General features: G+C 35.4%; 1 protein-coding gene across 1 annotated transcript in view; it reads left to right on the top strand.

Annotated features, from left to right (window-relative positions):
* The window catches only part of MOSMO (modulator of smoothened), an 87,824-nt gene extending 69,617 nt beyond the window's left edge, over positions 1-18,207 (top strand). Inside the window, exons 2-3 of the mRNA XM_069084945.1 lie at positions 8,455-8,667; positions 14,203-18,207. Of these exons, the coding sequence (XP_068941046.1) occupies positions 8,455-8,667; positions 14,203-14,387 (398 nt within the window). The 3' untranslated portion in view covers positions 14,388-18,207. The remainder of the gene's footprint in view (positions 1-8,454; positions 8,668-14,202) is intronic.
* The last annotated feature ends 1,131 nt before the right edge of the window (positions 18,208-19,338 follow it).

Here is a 19,338-nt window from a genome sequence, read left to right as displayed (position 1 = left end):
ATAGATAGATAGATAGATAGATAGATAGATAGATAGATAGATAGATACTATAATGGGGAAGACAACAAGTACGTAGCTAACTATATACAGAATAAGTACAAAGGAAAGTAGTCAAATACACACTCAGTTTACCAAATCCAATGGTCTTTTCTCAATCCTTATTTTTCTCTGCCTCTTTGCAGCCTTTGACACTATTGATCATCTTTTTTTTTAAAGCAATTGGGGTTAAATAACTTGCTCAAGGTTACACGGCCAGGTGTTTCTGGGTGGGTGCTAAGTGTGAGCCCGGATTCAATCCCCAGGTCATCCCGACACTGGGGCCGGTGCTCTTACTTACTGTGCTACCTGGCCGCCCTGACCATCTTCTTTATACTGTCTTCTGTCAAGGTTTTCAGAACACCATTCTCTCCTACTTAGTTCTTCTGCCTATCAGACTGTTTCTTCTCAGACTCCTTTTCTGAATCCTCATCTAGGTTATGCCCTCTAATTGTAGGTGTCCCACATGATTTTGTCCTGGGCTCTCTTATCCCTTTGTAATATTTGGTGCTATCAACTCCCATGAATTTAATTATCATCTCTGTGATGATTCTCAAATCTATCTATCCTGCTACCTCTCTACTGACCTCCATTCTCACATCTCCAGTTGCCCTTCAGGCATCTCAAACTGGCTTGCAATAGATATTTTAAACTCAACATATCCAAAATAGAACTCGTTACCTATCCTACTAAACACTTACCCTCCCTCACCCCCTTTGTTATTTATGTAGAGAGCATCACCATCTTTCCAGTCCCTTAGTTCCCAACCTAGGAATCATCCTTGACTTCTTACTATTTCTCACCCTTCCTCCATATCCAGCCTTTACAACATCTCTTGAATATGCCCACTTCTCTGATACTTCCACCACCCTGGTGAAAGCCTTATCACCTCACACTTGGACTATTACAATAGCCTGTTGGTTGGGGTGGCTAGGTGGCACAGTGAATAGAGCATCAGCCCTGGAGTCAGGAGAGCCTGAGTTCAAATCTAGCCTAAGACACTTAACACTAGCCATGTGACCTTGGGCAAGTCACTTAATCTCAATTAATCTGCCCTTCCCCCTCAAAAAAAAATAGCCTGTTGGTGGGTCTGCCTGCCTCAATTCACTCCCTGCTCTAATTCATCTTCTATTCAGCTGCCAAAGTCATTTTTCCAAGCTCATACATGAACATGTTACCCACCTGCCCCCAACTCAGTAAATTCCAGTGGCTCCTTGCTGTTCCGTGAGCAAGACATTCTCTTGGCTCTGGGCATTTTCTCTGGCTGTCTCCCATGCCAGGAATGCTCTCCCTCCTCATCTCTACCTACTGGCTCCTTGAAATCCCAATTGAAATCCTATGTTCTACAGGACTTCTTAAACTCCAGTGTTTCTTACACTTCGGGGTCATGACAAACAGAAGAGCTGTTTGATTTACAATATACCTTTCCCAACCTTTCTGAATTCTAGTGCCTTCCCTCTTTTAATTATGTCCTATTTATCATATATGTAGCTTGTGTGTATATATGTATTTATAATTATGTGTTCATGTACACACACATATATTTACTTATTTGTTATCTCCCCATTAGACTGGGCTCCTTGTGGGCAAGGAGTGTCTTTTGCCTTGTTATGTCCCCAAAATTTAGCACAGTGGCACATAGTAGTTGCTTAATAAATGTTTTTTGACTAATTGACAAGAAACATCATGTAAAAGTTCTTGCTTTAGCTGCATCTTGAGGGAAGAGAAGTGATCATGAGGTGTGTGTAAGGAACAGAGAAAAGGCCAGTTTGTCTAGATTTTGTAGGTAGTAAGACTGGAGAAGGAATAATTTTTGATGAGATTAGAAAGAAAGGTTGGGGCCAGGTTGTGAAGGCCTTTAAAATCTTAAGAGATATTTTATCCTAAAGCCATCATGAAGGCTTTGATTGAGTAGGAGAGCTCTTAAGGAAAATCACTTTCTCAGTGGTGAATCAGATGGACTGGATGGGTAAGAGACTTGAACCAGAGAGACCATTCAGGAGGCTATTGCAATAATTTAGACAGGTGAAGAGGATATGAACTAAGATAGTAGGTATATGAGTGGAGAGAATGGGTTTGATGAGAGAAATGAGGAGGTAGAATGGCAGAATTTGGCAACTGCTTAGATTTGTGGGGTGAGGAAAAGGGAGAATTAGAGGATAAAACCAAGGTTATGAACCTGAGAGTTTGGAGGGATGATGGTGCCCTCAGCAGAAATAGGCAAGTTTGGAGGAGGGTAGGACTTGAGGGGAACAATTAGGTTAGTTTTGGCCATAATGAGTTTGAGATGTCTCTAGAGCATGCAGTTTGAAATGTCCAATATGATCATAAATGTGATGTGATAATAAAGCACAATGAAGAGACTAGAGTTGGCCATATGGGTTTGTAAAGTCATCTGCATAGAGATGATAGTTATGCCCTGAGGAGGTGATGAGGTTACCAAGAGAAGAGTATATAGCAAGAGAAAAGAGGAGGACTTTGAACAGTCTTGGAACACCCACCGTTAGGGAATATAATATGAATGATAAGCCTAATGAGGAGACTGAGGAGCAGTCAAACAGCCAGCAAAGAGTAGTAGCTTTACCCCAGGATGTGGATAAAGACTTAGACCTATGATGTCATTGGCATACAGAACTCAGAGGTGAGGAAACTCCCCATACCATTGCACTTCTCCCTCCACCATTGACTTTTTGTGTGGCTTATATAATCTTTGAGAGTTGCTTAGTGCTGAGTAGAAATGCAGAGTCATACAGCCAAAATGTGTCAGAGGCAAAACTTGAACCATGATCTTCTAGAGTCCAGACTGGGTCTCTTCATTATACTGTTGTTAACCAAAAATAGTATCACAAGTCCATGAGACATGCATTGTAACTGGATTTATTACAAGAGAAAGGTACATGCATGTGGGAACTCCTTATACCAAGGAGCCCAGCAATGCAGGGAAAGCCTTGGATATTTAAGATACAGGGAAAAGGGATAGTATTAGGGAAGGGGAAAAGGACTAATCCTTACCCAAAGGGGAGGAGAAAGGTGATGGCAAAAAGCAATATTTTTTTCCCTTGGGAACTGCTAGACCATGAAGATAGGGTGGTCTGCTTATCTACAGGAGTCTCAGCTATACAAGACAGTTTCTCAGTCTAGTGCAGACTGACTGACACCTGTCTTAATTGCCAAAGACACACAGGGACTCCAGCTTGGGATACAAACAGGAAATTATGTCCGCTATGGAATGGGAGTGTTTCATCCTTGACACATTCAGGATCTCCTTCAGTATTCTAGGTCCAGTGTCTGGAAAATATGTCAATTCAAGAAGACAAATATAGGAAAGAACACCATGCTGTCTTTCTAAGAAATAAAATTTAGCTAGTCACGTTCCCTGTACTAGAAATGCTGGTGAAATTTTCTAAAGTCTAGTGTCTATAAATGAAATAGAACTGTCAGTGGATTTATCTTTTCCATTTTGTTCTGCCATCTTAATCCCTTTTCTGCACCCCTAATCAAATAGGGAAGGTTTTTCAAATGGGAGGAGTGGGTTGGCTGCCAAGTTTCTGTGATTTAGGGATCTCTCTGAAGAAGATTCCCTTACTCAAAGATATCTCCCAGTTAAACTGTCACAGATGCCTGAAATGCTACCATTCCTCCTTCATGTTGAAGCATTGTCCCATGATTAAATGCAAATACTTGCTGGGAAAGAACACATTAAGCCATTATCTGTCACTGGTACCTTAGGAATTAACGAGCCTTTCCACTTGAACAGCCAGATGTCTGAGAGCAGTTTTGGATTGAGAAAGTTGGTGAGCATGAGGAGACTGGGCCAGAGAACCCTGGATAGCATAAGAGAATTGGGTACATGGGGAAGGAAGAAGTGGGGAATATATATAGGCTTGGTGTATAACAGTTTAAGCTGTGTCTCAAGACCCCACATGGTATGTGTCATAAAGCTTCGCTAATGAAGAGGACATACATAGGAATCCATGCCTAGAATGATTACTTGTTTTTTCTTTTGCATATTGTATCATGCAGGTGAAATTCCAAGAAAAGGGTGGGTCTCTAGGGTTTGGTTTCCTTTTACTTCATACAGTTCCTTTCATTGGGCAGGGCTGGTTACCTAGGAAACAACTGCAGGATACAGACAGATTGGGTTTAAGGGAATTTGGAATTGTAGTCCACTACAAGTGGCAGATAAAGCTTGTTGGACATAAAACATTAATGAATAACTGAGTGTGTGTTTAATTAGCGCGCTGCAGAGAACCACTCAGAATAAGGCATGTTCTAGGGAGAGCCCATTTAATGCAGTGTGATTTTAAATTTAGCTTGTTTTCAATTCACTTTGGTTCACCAAGAATTTATTAAGTGCTTCTTATGGGCACAGTACTATGATAAACTTTTAGAGGCTGGGGGTGGGGGTGGGGGGATACAAAAGAAGTTGAAGATGGATGATTCAGTCCCTATTTAAGTGTTTACAGTCTGGTCAAGGAGTTAAGCCTCATAAGCATGGAATAACTAGAAAAGATTATATAAAACAGAATATAATCAAGTATAACATTGTATGACACAGCCAATATGCAGGAATTTAGAGAAAGAAAGTCATGGTTAATTGTTCTGAGTAAGATAGATTAAGTCTACAGATGGGCAAAAGTTCTTTGAGCTAACAGTACTAGAAAATGACAGGATACTCAGATATTCTATTCAGTTCAACAAGTATCTATTGAATATCTACTGTTTGAATGTACGTTAAAAACCTGTGTGTATGACCATGATTTGTGGAACAATACATGTGACTGTAATTTATTATGCCCAGGGAGGTAATAGTATGTAGTGGAAAGCACACAATAATACAAGTTTAAACACTTCCTAAACTTCCTTTTAAACAACTCTGCCACTCACATCTTTGGCTTTCAGTTTCCTAATCTGTAAAATGAGGAGCTTGGAGTGAGTTATCTCTAAGGTCTCCAGCTCTATGATTCCAGGTTACAGACATACACTGTATTTTAAGAGGTTCTTTTTTTTATTGAACTTGGTAGATTTTATTAATTGTCATATCTCTGTGCATAATAAACATAATAATAAACAAATACTGGGGAATTCATTTTACTAAATACTTTACATTTTCTTGTTAACTAATTAACAGTAGGTCCCTTTCCAAATGCAGATATTTTATCTTTACCTTTAGTAATGAGATTTGTTGTAAATCTGTGTACAGAGGCACTGCTTTTCCATCAGAGACAAACATCTGTTAAGATTCTTTTACTTTGTGGAAGGTGTGTCTGATTTAATTTTGATTAATAGCTTTTTTCTAAGTGTGTACATAGTGCTTTGTACTAGATTAAGTTCCAACCAAAAAAGGAAGAGAAAGTAAGTCAATCTTCATATTTGAATTAATGACATATATTTGTGTATAGACTTTTGAAGCCAACATTTTTTAGGTTTTTTTTTTCTCCTATGGATTTCTGCAGTTGCTATTATTTCTTCTTTGTGGCTGCTTTCTATAGTATCCTACTTGGAAGTTATACATAAGCAGACTTCTCCCTCATCTGTTTTAGTATAAAGCCCTTTTGATTAAGTATTCAAAAGGGCTATAATTAGAATTCATCAAACTATACTTTGGTGGTATGTTTGGGGATTTTTTTTATTATACTTTTTTTTTTAAGATTATACTTTGTAAGGGTTCTTTCTCTGGACTTTTTTCACAGTCTTTGATAGAACAATCTGCTTTCATATATGGAACAGTGACTACAGAGGTTAACTTGTTAGAGGCCTTCCTTTGCTCAATGGTCAGGAGTAGTTTCCTGTTCTGAGCTCTTGGGTACTGTCATGAATGCCTTCTTTATTTTCAGAAAGTACAAGAAAATGCTTTGTCATCACAACAGTTTTGTAGGAGGCCCTCCCCTTCATGTTTTCATTTTAAGAAAATGTTGGGGGGGGGCAGTGGCAATAATATAATTTAAGGACAGCTATATATTCACTGTTGTCTGGTTTTCCAGTTTGTTTCAAACAATTATCACAAGACTTTTAAAGATTAGTATTAGAGGTCCAAGAAAATTTAACTTATTTGTTTAGATTTGGCATATGCCATGGCTAGAGGTAGGCATAACGTTACCGTGGAAGTCTGCTTACATTCTTTCCCTCTAGTGTGTACCTTAGTCCTAGCTCAAGAAAAAAAATGCTACATTTACATTCCTATATTTCTTCTGTACAATATATATATAGACCCAAATGGGATTATTTTAGCGCTATAACAGAGTATAGAAACATAACTTGTCTGAATTTAATTTCCCTCAACCTTGTCTGATAACTGTAATTAAAGAACTAGGGTCATATGTAGTTAGCATTTTAAAAAAATTCCAAGATTCTAGCACCATTTGAGACTATAACCTACTTCTTACTTCATTTACTCTCACTTTAATTCTTATTTCTAAAAATACTACACTAGCAAAACCAAGGTGCTTAAAACACCCAAACTACTGTCACAGCCAACCCATCACACACCAGGAGCACTGAATGCACAAACTTTGTTCTTAAAGAAGTCACTTGTTAGTGGCAGGCATCTTTATCCTATTGATTAAACATATAAACAGGACAAAAACAAAAATCATGGTCTTAGATCAAGGGGTTCTTTTCTAGAAAGAAATCTTCTTTCTAGTGAAAAAATACCCAGGACAAAAAGTACAAGAATCTGTTATTTTTAGATAGATCCCAGGCATTTTTCTTCTAGGTAACTTTTGTTACAGATGTTCTTTGTATAGGAGTAACGCTTTCTCCCACAGTTCTTAGTGGTGAATGAAATTTGGTTTAGTTTTGGTTTTTTTCCCCAAATGAATACAGAACCTCTAGCTTCAGAGTCTGAGATTATGTGAGTAAATTTTCACTCATTCTTAAACTATACACATCTTTTCTTCAAATCTTCAGATCTTTGTAGTTTCTCTTTCTATTAATGGTAGTGTCATTCTTCCTGAGACTCAAAGTGAGTCATCTTTGACTTAACTCCCATATCCAAATAGTTACCAAATCCTTTTGGTTCTGCTTCCATGAACTCCAGCATAGAGCATCTCTTTTGCATTCCCGCTGCCACCAACCTAGCCAAATCCCTCATTTACATCTCACCTACACCATTGAAATATCTGTCTAATCAATCTTCTTTTCTAACTCTTTCTTCTCTCCTCCTTCACACTGTTGCCATATTTACCTTTAGTAATACATAGATCTAATCACAATTTGTCAGAAATCCATGCTGACTCCTTAATATGGTCCAAACATTATTCTTGTAATCAAAGCCCTTTACTTTCTGGCTTGAGCCTCCTTTGCCTTATCTCATGCTATTTTCTTTCCTGTGCATTCTGTGGTCTTGCCAAACTGAGCTCCTTGCATTCAGTTAACATGACCAAAGTTTTCCCTCTTTCTTGGGTAAAGAATGGAATTTTTTGTCTATATGCATTTTAAAACCCAATTCAAATAAGCCTCCTCCATGAAACTTTCTTCCTTGATACTGCTTACAACTGAGTGCTTTGTACCTCTCCTATACACTTATATTTTGTATTGTGTTGTAGTTATGGTTTTAGTTTATTCACATTCTGTTTGCCTATTAAAGCATAAGCTACTTGACATTAAAGTTATCCTATTTTTGTATCACCTTCAGCATCTTGTATATTGTAGGCATTTAATAAATCTTTGTTGAATAAAGGAGAATCCATAGTGTTGATGTGAAACTATTTCAGTGCTAAAAAGGAAACAACCACATAACAACCACTAATTGATAAGACTTACATATTTTCTACATATATCTTTAGTTGTGCCGTAGTGATTTTCTGATAAGCCATGCTAGTGACTGTTTTAAATTGTGGATATAGTATTTTTATTATGTTCCAAAATTGCTGAACTTACTGAATGGGAAACAAACAGACTCTTCCAGCATATTTGCAGGGATTTAGTAGGAAAGTTGATGTAGTATCAATCCACTTAACTTTGACAAGGTAGTTTTTCTAATGCTTAGTCCTTTGTAGAACTTTTATTTATATGATTTTGGAAAGTTCCAAAATGTTCAGTTTTGTCAGCAGTCTCCAGTGACCCAAAAAAGCACTACACAGTGGATTTTCTATCTAAAAACAGAATGGTTCCAGCTTATACACACATGCATACACACATATACATATACATATGTAAGTTTATATTACATGTGTTAAACAGACCTCACCTGGAGCTTTCCAGGGCCTCAATGGAATTAAATGCTCTGGATTGATCTCGTTCCCAGTGTTTTTTTCAAGTTTACAATTCACTAGTTCCACTTATCATTTTGTGAAGCAGAGTTGCTTTAACCTAGTGACTTAATAAATTAGGGACGGCTCAGTTTGTTTTAGGGGGAGGAGGAAGAAAGAATCTCAATAGCCCCATAAACATTTCCCACATTTTGCTTCTCTCTAGGAGCACTCACTGTGGGCCTTGTACGGCAGTGTCAAACGATCCATGGACGTGACAGGACATGTATCCCTCCCCGGCTTCCCCCTGAATGGGTTACCACGTTATTTTTCATCATCATGGGAATCATTTCATTGACTGTCACATGTGGCTTGCTGGTAGCTTCCCATTGGCGAAGAGAAGCTACAAAATATGCTCGTTGGATAGCATTCACTGGAAGTAAGTAATCTGTGTTTGCCAAACTTGTCAGGAAAGCAGACGTGTTTTTATGAAGAAAAATAGAAGCGAATAGTCACTTCTTTCTGAACATCAGTGAACATCAAAGTACTCAAATTATCTGGCATGGACACTAAGTGTCCAATTGTGCATGACCAGCACTATATACAAAGAGAACTAAGATGTAGTATCTCCTAATTCAGAGCTTTTACTTAAGATTAGTATTTCAAATTCCTTGACTACTTTTGAGGAAAAACTTTTGCTGTCTTAATTATTTGATGAATTTGTCCCTCATTTGTGTTGTGGCATAGTTGGTCCAATTTTTTGACTCCCAGTGGCCGTTAGTCCTATAGGCAATTATGTTTCCATATCAAAAATAAATCAAAAGAAAGAGCTTCAGAAATACAAAATTATATTTTTGTTTGTTTTTACTGACATTAATCCTTTTGCATGTATGCCATGAGCTATTATACATGGAAGAATCTATAAGTTTGATTTTGTAATAAATGCATATCAACTGTTCTACACATTGTTAAACCTTTTTCAAGAGTATAATGAATGTAAGTACTGCATGTCCTCTTGTGTCCTCAGAAAATTGAGTCTATAAAATAAATCATAGAAAGGCTTAACTTAGATCTAAACCTTTCAATGCAGAAGAAAAGTCAGTTCTGTAATTTTGCTACTTCTACTGTATCTATTTTCAGAGAGATATGAAAACAGTAGAAAATATGATGACTTGTAGGAATAAGTAATAATTCATGCTAAAGGGAACTTCTGCGTCATAGACTTGCTACAGGGAACTTCTAATTCATTGACCCAGCCCAAATTTCAAGTGAATAAAAGTCATTTAATATTATAAAGAGAATAGAGACACTCAAGGCCATGGGCTTAGTTTTCCCTTAGCTTCATATTACCTGCCCTGTAATAAAAATAGCAAGAATTGATATCCTCATTTGCCTCTATAGTTGTGAAAAGGCAACAAATCATTAATGGCAGCATCCCAAAAGATCAAAATATAATGTTGCTTTTCCATGAACAGCAGTCACTCTTTGTGGGGATCTGAATGTCTTTCAGCATTAGTTTGTGTCCTTTTCCTGTCATTTTTCCTATTTCTCTTTTTCTCTGTCTTCATTTCTTTATTTTTTTCCTGTGGACAGAGAAAAAAAGTTGTCCATTCCTATTGTAAACTGCTTAAAGAACAAACTAGTAGTTTCTTTTACCTTCAATATAGAAAGAACTCAATAGAGAAGATAGTCACTTTATTTACTTAATCTGGACTCTGAGGCAGTTTAAAGAAAGGAAAAAAAATGCTTGAATTAGGATATATTGAAGAGAGATTTAAAAGGGAATGTGAGCCTTTATGAATTGCTGCAAGAGGCAATCATATTTGTTATTTGAAGTTAATTCCTTATGAGTGAAAATGTAGCCATAGATAGGAGAATTTTTCAAAATATTGGCATAAGGTCTAGTCTGCCTCTGCACATCTATGTCAGTAATTGATATAAATTGAGTAAACTGAAACTAATGCATAGGCACCTTAGTTCAGGTAATCAAAACTAGGAGCAGTGATTTAACTTAACTTCTTTCTTGTACATGCCTTTCCAGCAGACAAGGTTTGAAGTTTGGTAGAATAAGCCTCAAGCTTTTTGAGATAATCTACTGTAATGTAGCAGTAATAGGAGGGAATGGGCTCCCTCTGGTGTTTATATCCCAACTTTAAAGATTACCTTGATCTTGTCATATACCATTCTACTTAGGCACCAGTATCTTACACACTAGTCATACTAGTTCATAGATCAAACAGGTCATTGTTTGATGGATTCCTCTACGAGAAAATTTGGAAGAGATTTCATTTATTGAAAGACCTTATATATAAAAATAACAACTTGCAATTATATAGTACCTTACCATTCACAAAGCAATTTCCTCTTAACCCTCTGAGGTAGGTAGGAATGGTATTGTTATACACATTTTTAAATAGAAGACGACACTTAGATTTGTGGGACTTAAAGTGATCCCAAGTCTCAAAGCTAATAAGTTATGGAACCACAAGTTAGAATTTGAACAAAGGTCTTTTGACTCTGAGGCCAGTGTTCTTTGCCCTGTGCTATACTGCCAGTCTTGTCTCTTCTAACTTCTCTCTCTTCATCTACCAGCACATCTAAAGTGTTTTTTTTTCCCTTTTCTGTTCTGACTCTTCAGAAATTAGTAGATTTATTATCATCATCACAATATTATTTTAAAATATCAAGTAACTTAGTAGTTCCTTGTAACCAGTTTAAAAAATATAGATACAAAATTTATCTTAAGCCTAAGAATTGTAGTGATTATAAATTTTTGGATGTCAACCAAGATCAGACTGAGTAAGAATCTGCTTCCTTTAAAAATGATTAAGCCTTTTCCTGCCAGTTTGGAAACCATTGAACTCATATAAAATATTAAAGATTGCTTTAATTTGAATATATTCACTGATTACTATAAAGTATGAATATTAATTTTACACTGGGGACACAAAGAGGTTCAGGAGTGTCATTTACATGTCAATTGCTAGAACTAGCAGCTTTAAAATCTGCAATTCTTCAAAGTATTTTTCCACTAACTTGATTTTGAGTACAAGTTTAAGATAATTAGCAACCAATTTTTTCAACACTAAGTGACATTTTAAAAAGAATTGGTTCTATCTTGTGTCTTAACAAGACTGTATATTATTAAAGGCTGAGATTATAGCTCCAGACCTCCTATCAAATCATATTAGGTCACAAGCTCCATCAGCAAATTGTGTCAAATAGGCTGGGAAGTGGCTGTTGGCAGCCCTATTTAAAATTATTTACTGTTGACTATATAATGAAATGACACAGAACATGAAAACTTAGTATAATAAATGTTTGTCACTAGTAGGTATTTGAAGTAATCTCTCTTCAGTTACATATGAATGAGTGTGATAGTTTTCCAGAATGAAATAATGTTTGTCTTTTCACTGAAACAGCCCAAAGTGCAATACTGTTGATTACTTAGAATTTTATCCTTAAGAAAATACTATTTTAACATCCAGAAAAATATCTCATTTTTCTTTGTTTTTATTTATTCAGACTGTTACACTAAATTCTATAATTTGACTAGCTTAGAAAATGATTTAGTAATACACATCGGTCAAATAGCACCTTGAGTCTAAAAAGTAAATTGAACTTGAAAGAAACTACACAGTGATGGTAATGGAAAGCTTCAAGTCTTATAAATCATTATAGCCAAAAAGATATATTAGAGATCAAAACCAACCCTCTTTTTACAGATAAGGAAACTGAGGCCCAGAGAGTTTAGTGACTTGGCCCAAGTCACACAAGGCAGTATTATATCAGATCTAGTATTCAAATCCAGATCTCCAGTAGCAAGAGCAGCTTTCTTTCTGCTATGCCACACTTTTCTTTCTTTTGACAAGAAATGACTACAGCTATCTATGTCTTGTTTTACATTATATTATAGATAGTGTGATTTTCTATATCTCAAACTAGTTAAGCTACAAAGAATAGAATTAATATTTGACCATGAGTATATTTGACCAGGGGAAAAAAGTTCCTTTCAAAACACTCAAAATATTTTCTTTTTTAAAAAATTTATTTATTTTTAGTTTTCAACATTTACTTTCAGAAGTTTTAAATTTTTTTTCCCTTCCCTCCTCAAGACAGCCTGCAATCTGATATAGGTTTTACATATACATTCCTATGAAACATTTTCACATTAGTCATGTTGTATAGAAGAATTACAATGAATGGAAGAAACCATGAGAAAGAAAAAAAAAGTCGTCTTCGCTCTGCATTCAGACTTTGTAGTTCTTTCTCTGGATGTGGACTACATTTTCCATCATGACTCCTTTGGAAATGTTTTAGGACCTTGCATTGCTGAGAAGGGCTAAGTCTGTCAAAGTCAGTCATCGAAGACTGTGGCTGTTACTGTATACAATGCTCTTCTGGTTCTGCTCACTTCACTTAGCATCAGTTCATATAAATCTTTCCAGGTTTCAAAATATTTTCTAAAAACTTAAGTGATTTCTTTACTCAGAAACTATGAATTAGTACAATAGGACATAATTTTCTAAAACATTTTCTATATGCATATTAAAAACTGTTGAGTCAGACATGTGAAGTTTTTATGCCTTTCTAGTAGAGTTTTTATTTTATTTTGTTTTGGGTTTTTGTTGTGTTTTTTTTCTAGTAGAGTTTTGACCAGCACTTTTCATGATGATATACTTAATTGTGGTTGTACAGTCAAAGCAAAAGAAGGTCTTTTTAAATCTGCTTTTCTCTGTAAACTATGCCCAGGAACTTGAGAGGGATTTTATTTTCTTTAGAACATTGTTTAGGATGAAAAGCAACTATTAGACAATGCAAATATCTCTTAGGTAGTTGCTAAATTCCCCAGGGCCTGTAGGTAATGGTGAATCTCTGTCCTTCACACTTTCTGTGTCAGTGTAGTGAAATATCTTCAGATACTTTTGTCTGAGTGCACACAGCAGGGTTTTATCTTTAAGGGATCTGTCTTAAATCTGAATAAAAGATACAGTATACACAAGTGGATCTGAAATCTCATCCATATGGGTATTCATTCACTCCAATGATGCATACTGCCACCTAGCTGTGCTTGCCCATCCCATGCAACTCTCACCCGGGACATTCACCACAGAGCATCCCCACAGTGTGTTGGGACCTTTCTTGTGTTCTGCAGACATTACACATAACACTAGTGAAGCACACAAGCTGTTTTTTTTCCATACAGCTAGCCTATCATCGCCATCACCATCTTCATTGTCGTCTCCTTCTCTTCCTCCTCTAATGCAGTTCTTTGATGACATCCTTTGTCCACGTCTTCACCATTCCTGGTTTGTTATGTTGCAGACTACTCATATTGACCATGTGCCTCTTTTATCTTTGGGGTGATTTTTACTTCCATTTCTTCAGAGACTACAATGTTCCGTGACCTGACCTGAAACCATACAGAACACTAGAAGAATATTGATATTTAAAAGGTGGCATTAAAAGATCCTCACAGTCTTTTTAATGTTGTAATAAATTAAATCAACATCAAATTTTTACATTGTACTTTGTCTTCAGGTCCATGCTCCATAAATGAACATCCAGTCAGAGGAACATAAAGTTGGTGTCTTAACCAGTGAATTAGTCTGGAATTAGTCTACCTTCAGTAGAACAAAGGAATATTTGGCAAATGTAATAAAAACCCTTTACAATTTAGACATTGGAGACAGGAATAACACTGTGTTAAAGGCTAATTACCATGTTACATAAATCTTTTACTCCTTATAGTTATGTTCAAGGGACTGGGTTTATGCAAATCAATATAATGATAAACCATCTTTTAACAGGATGCTTATTTACTATTGATGTTATTGATGATACCCTTAGCTCATTTCCCCACATCTCTATCAAACTTTACAAATTTCATAAATGTCTTTTTGCCAAATTATCTTTGTTTTTCAAATAACCAAACCACGTCACTAATTTCTGATTTTTTTGGTTTGTTTTACAGTGATCCTTTTCTGTATGGCTGCCCTAATATTTCCAATAGGATTTTACATCAATGAAGTTGGAGGTCAACCTTATAAACTGCCCAACAATACAGTAGTTGGGTCTTCATATGTACTATTTGTCTTATCAATTTTCTTTACGATAGTGGGACTTCTATTTGCTGGCAAAGTTTGTTTACCTGGCTGATGAATGTCTAAACTGCTTGACTTCTTTTGTGGGAAAGATGGAGGGTGGGGAGGATGAAGGCAAGGCATCTGAGCAGTCCTGTTCTTAGGAGGATGCTTAGATGAAGCTATCTGTTACTGAAAAGAGAAATGTGTTGACTTGTTCTCACTATGCACTTTGGATTAAAATGGAGAGCCTTTTCCATAACCAAATACAGACAACATTGACTAAATCTCCTGAGCATATTCAGGCAGTCAGGTCTGCACTGTGATAGCAACCTAGTGAAGAAGAATGCTTTATACTGAAAAGCATATGGCCCTAAGTGACTGTACCGTTCCGTTTTTGTCTGATTCATTTTTTTTTTAAGTATTTATGAACTAATGGTGGACCAGATGGTTGCAAGAAAAGTTCAAGTGGGGCTGGCCTCACTTCCTAAGATATTAGTGTACAAAATTCCCTTGTGATAAGATAAGCCTTTGGCCCCCAAATGAATTGCTGTTGCATTACTGCACCAAGAAGCCAATAGATCAAAATGTGTTTGCTAAAATATGTGTTGAAAAAAAAACCCTTAAATTCCCTATTCTGTGTTTAAAAAAAAATCAACAATAAGAAAACATATTAAGAAATATGTTCTTTTGGGGGTGGGGGGAATCTTCCTTATATTTATATAAATATATATAATATATATATTTTGCTGATGCAGTATACAGTGTGTGTATGTGTATGTGTGTGTATATATGTATGTATATATATATATGTATGTATGTATGTATATATGTCTATATACATATATATACCTACACAGTTCCTGGAAGAGAACTTGGAATGCTTTGCTAGCAAAACACTGTGGTGTGCAAACCTAGAACTCAATAGAAAAAAGCCATTTCTCTGAAGGCTGCAGCGTGGAGAGAGTCTTCAGTTTACCTCATTCTTTGTAGCAGCCCTTGATTTTAACAGGTTTTTGTAATAGGTACAAATAATCCCATACTTTTCTAGGTGCAAGTTTAAGTTAAGCTAAAGATTCTTTGTATGGTTAATTTATTTGTATATGAGGGTAGAAGGCAAGATCATGTCATACTTCAAACCCAAATTTGGGAAATCTATTTAAATTATCAACTGTTGTCTGTTGTACAGAGATTCTCTTTTCTACTTGCTTTATCTGTTACATTAATAATGCATTGATCTAGGTTTAAGCACAGCAACTCTACATAAATACAAAGCTCACTAGTGAATATAGACAGCAGTATTTTGGTCATTTACAAATACTAACTTCATTCTTCCATAAAAAATCAATTTATATTTGCTCCACCTCTAAGCATTATTAATTCATCTTCATCAAAAACCTGAGCAGTACCTTTTTGTTTTCTATGCCTTTTTTGCTAAAAGCTAACATTTTAAAATGTGCATTTACTTTAAGGGTTGTCTAAACCCACAACTTAAGTTTCTTCCTAAAAGAGACACTTCAGCTAAACCTTAAACCACAAATAGTTGTGTCTTGCTCTTTCCATAATTCCCTCCCTTTCTCACTTCCCTCAATTCATTTCTCCCTTCCAAATTAATACACTATATATATGTTGTCCCCTTTGTGTAGTGGATCGGGGCATTTTTTGGCAGTGGAGTCAAGTCTTTGTTCTTTACAGTGAAACGGCAAACCAAATATACCTGTCAAAAGAGTTACATGCCTAAATAATTGTTGCTGAGGGGAGTTTTCCAGGAAACCACACTGTATTTTGAAGTATACATGGAATTACTTGGCTCCCTTGTCAGACAAGAAAACAGAAATTCTAACATAGTTCACATATACCTATTCACTATTCATATACCTCCACTGTTAATTAAGAAACATTTTAGTGTTAAAATAAACCCCAGTATATCAACTCACTTTTGTTTTGGGAGTTCTTGGATTATTTTATCTGTGGAGTATTCCCCAGATATTATACAGTAAATTTTTTTATTTTTAAGGTGATGTCACCTTAGCAAAAGCTCTAAGAGAAAAAAAAATTTCTAAAGTATTATGATATCTATCCAATTATAAGAATGCTATTGGATATGTTGTCTGAACATTTGATTGCTGGGTTGCTGTGCCAATTGAGATTTGGTTGGTCCTCAAATAAAATGGGTCACTTTGAAGTGAAGCTTTGGATATAACCGTTATACCACTGAATAAAGTGTTAGCAAAGTATGGTTCAAATTAATTTATAATATGACTAAGAGCTTTTCTTCTTCCAAAAGATCAATCTTATTGTAAATAGTTTCACAAAATATTTTAACTGGATCATGGGCATGGGGAGAGAGAGTTTCTCAGCTGCTAAGAATTTCCCCACTTGTTTACGTCCTTCACTTACAATGGTATTATGTGTAAGATGACAAGTCTTAGGATTTTGTTTAGTATCTGTTATCTAAACCATCAAAATGTCTCTAATTTCATCGTCTTGGAAAATACCCAGTGTGTGAATGACCATTGAGTTGGAAACATCCACTGGCCAGACCCACTGGCTATTAAACCCAGGAGCAAAGCAACCCCAACTTCATCTAGTAGTATGTGAAGTCAAATCTTTGGACTCTTGTCCAAACATGGAAATGAAACCATTTACATAAAGAAATCTATAAATCCTGTAAGTGAAAAAATAGACAACTATTGGCAGTTGCCTTTAATAAGGTCACTATGTTAAGTACTATGTAGTACAGTATTAATTTATAGCAGAAAATCATATCTTGTAAACTGTATATAAAACACTGTTTATGGTGCAATCATTTGTCAAACTTTTGTCTGTTAACTTTGTTTTTAAAGTTGTGTACATTTTTTCATACCTAAGAGCGTCACTGTAAAATCTGCTGAAAACTATTTATAGGTTTTATTTGCACAAGGTTTAATTAGTTTTAAATTCTAGGAAGTTCTTATTGAACACACCTAAATATCTGTAAACATTTAAACTCTTTAATTCATTAAAAACAATTATTTCAGTATGGTTCTTTCCAAAGGTAATCCATGTTCTATGTTTTTAATGTGTTTATGTAATTTTCTTTGACTCCACCTACTTTTGTTTTGTTTTTGAAGGACAGCTCTTATCTTACATTCTGTATGACCAAAACACCTAATTGATTTTCACTCTTTTCCCCAAAGGTTTGATATCCCTTTTTGACATTCTGTGAATAAATTCTTTAGTTTGTTACATTAAATGGAAGTCGTGGTATCAAGCATTACACCTACTGATTTGGAAGAAAGGCCCTGGAAAAAAGTGGTGAATGTGCTTTAGCTTTCAAGAAGTGTTATCTTAAGGTGTGTGCTTCCTCAGAAGAACATATGTAGCATTTGTTTTTCTTTGTTAAAAAGACTCTCTGGTCGTAAGTTTTTATGACTATCATAAATAACTTTATCCAAAACCTAAGTTTGTCCCCTCCTCCATTAAAATATAAATATACAAAATACACACACACACACACACACACACACACACACACACACACACATATGTATATGTGTATATAAAGATAAAAGAAAAAATACCATAACAATTTAAAACAGGAAGCTGTCCTTCTGCAAAGTTTTGAAGGATAAAAAATATATGAAGGAAAAAAATGTCTGCATGGGTAGGATTCCCAACAAAAGAATTCATGGTTGTTATCACCTCAAGAGATTTTAAAGTTTGTGCTCAAAGTCTGTATATTATCCCAAACTTTATTAAGGATTGTTTTTTTAATTGGTTATAACATTTTTCAATTAATAATTTCAAAACAAATTGTTAATACAAGCTGTATAAAATGAACATAATTTTCTTCACCTGTATTTTTGTTATCAAGCAAGTTTATCAAAATAAATTGTCTACTAAACAAACTAAAACTGATTCAATTGATTTGAATTCATCTAAAGCATAATAAATTCTTTTCCAGCTCCTCATTTTAACTGTCTGAATCTTTACACTTCAAATATGCTGCTTTTAAACAACATATTTTAGGATTCTGCATTCCAATCCATTCTGCTCCATTTTGTGAGTTTATTTCATTTGTGTTCACTGTTATAAATGTTAATTGTGTTTTTCTATCATGACTTATACTTTTTCCTGTCTTTCTCCCCCACTTTCTTTAAAAAGAGAAAAGAAGGGGAGAAAGAGAATCTGATCAATACTAGTGATCTATAATCAAATTGGTTCCTTCTCTTCTGTCCCTTATTTCTTCACTAAGCCCAGATCTTGACCTGTTTCTTTCATTTCCTCTCTTTTTAATCTTTCTTTTTATTCACCTTTAAAGGAGAAATTTATTTTGCTTGTGACTGCCCCCTTTCTGACTCTACTCTTGTTTCAATGCTCCTCTAACTCCTTTGCCTATTCCTGCATATTTTCTTGTTGAATTTAATGTATCCGTACACCAAACTTTATGTGTGTGTTCAACCATTCTTTGCTTAGGTCATATAAGAAAAAGTTCATGAAATTTTTTTCATGTTTATATATTTTCCTCATAGACCCTATTTATTTGAGATAGCAAATTCCTCTTCCTGCTTCTTTTTCCCTCCCTTTTCTTCCTTTCTTAAAGCCAAACAGAACAAAACCACACCTAGGCCCTGTGTTTATCTATCTTAGCTCCCCTTCTATGACTCTTGAAGGTAGTAGGGGGCACTTCTCTCTTCTCTCATTAGAAAGTTTATTTCTTCCTCTAAACTATCATGCTTTTTGCAGATTGAATAATTCTTGATTGTAAGCCTTTCATTTTTGCCATTTAGAAGATTGTATTTTGAGATTTTTCTTCTTTACATTAGTTGTAGCATGTTCTTGTACAATCCTGGCTGTGGCCCCTTGGTACTTGAATGCTGACCTTCTGTGCTTGCAATTTTTTTTTTTTACTTGAAAGCTCTGACTTTTGGCTATGACATTCCTAGGTGTTTTCAGTTTGGAGTTTCCTTCAGGAGATGATTAGCAATTCTTTGTATTTTAACTTTGTCTTTTGGGTCTACTAGATCTGGGAAGTTTTCTTTTAT

The sequence above is a fragment of the Petaurus breviceps genome, unplaced genomic scaffold (genome assembly GCF_028583685.1).
Source record: "Petaurus breviceps papuanus isolate PSGF00001 unplaced genomic scaffold, PetGlider_PUasm1.0 175, whole genome shotgun sequence".
In the NCBI taxonomy this organism is placed as follows: Eukaryota; Metazoa; Chordata; class Mammalia; order Diprotodontia; family Petauridae; genus Petaurus; species Petaurus breviceps.
The sequence above is the reverse complement of the archived record's forward strand: the minus strand, read 5'-3'. Positions and strand labels throughout refer to the sequence as shown.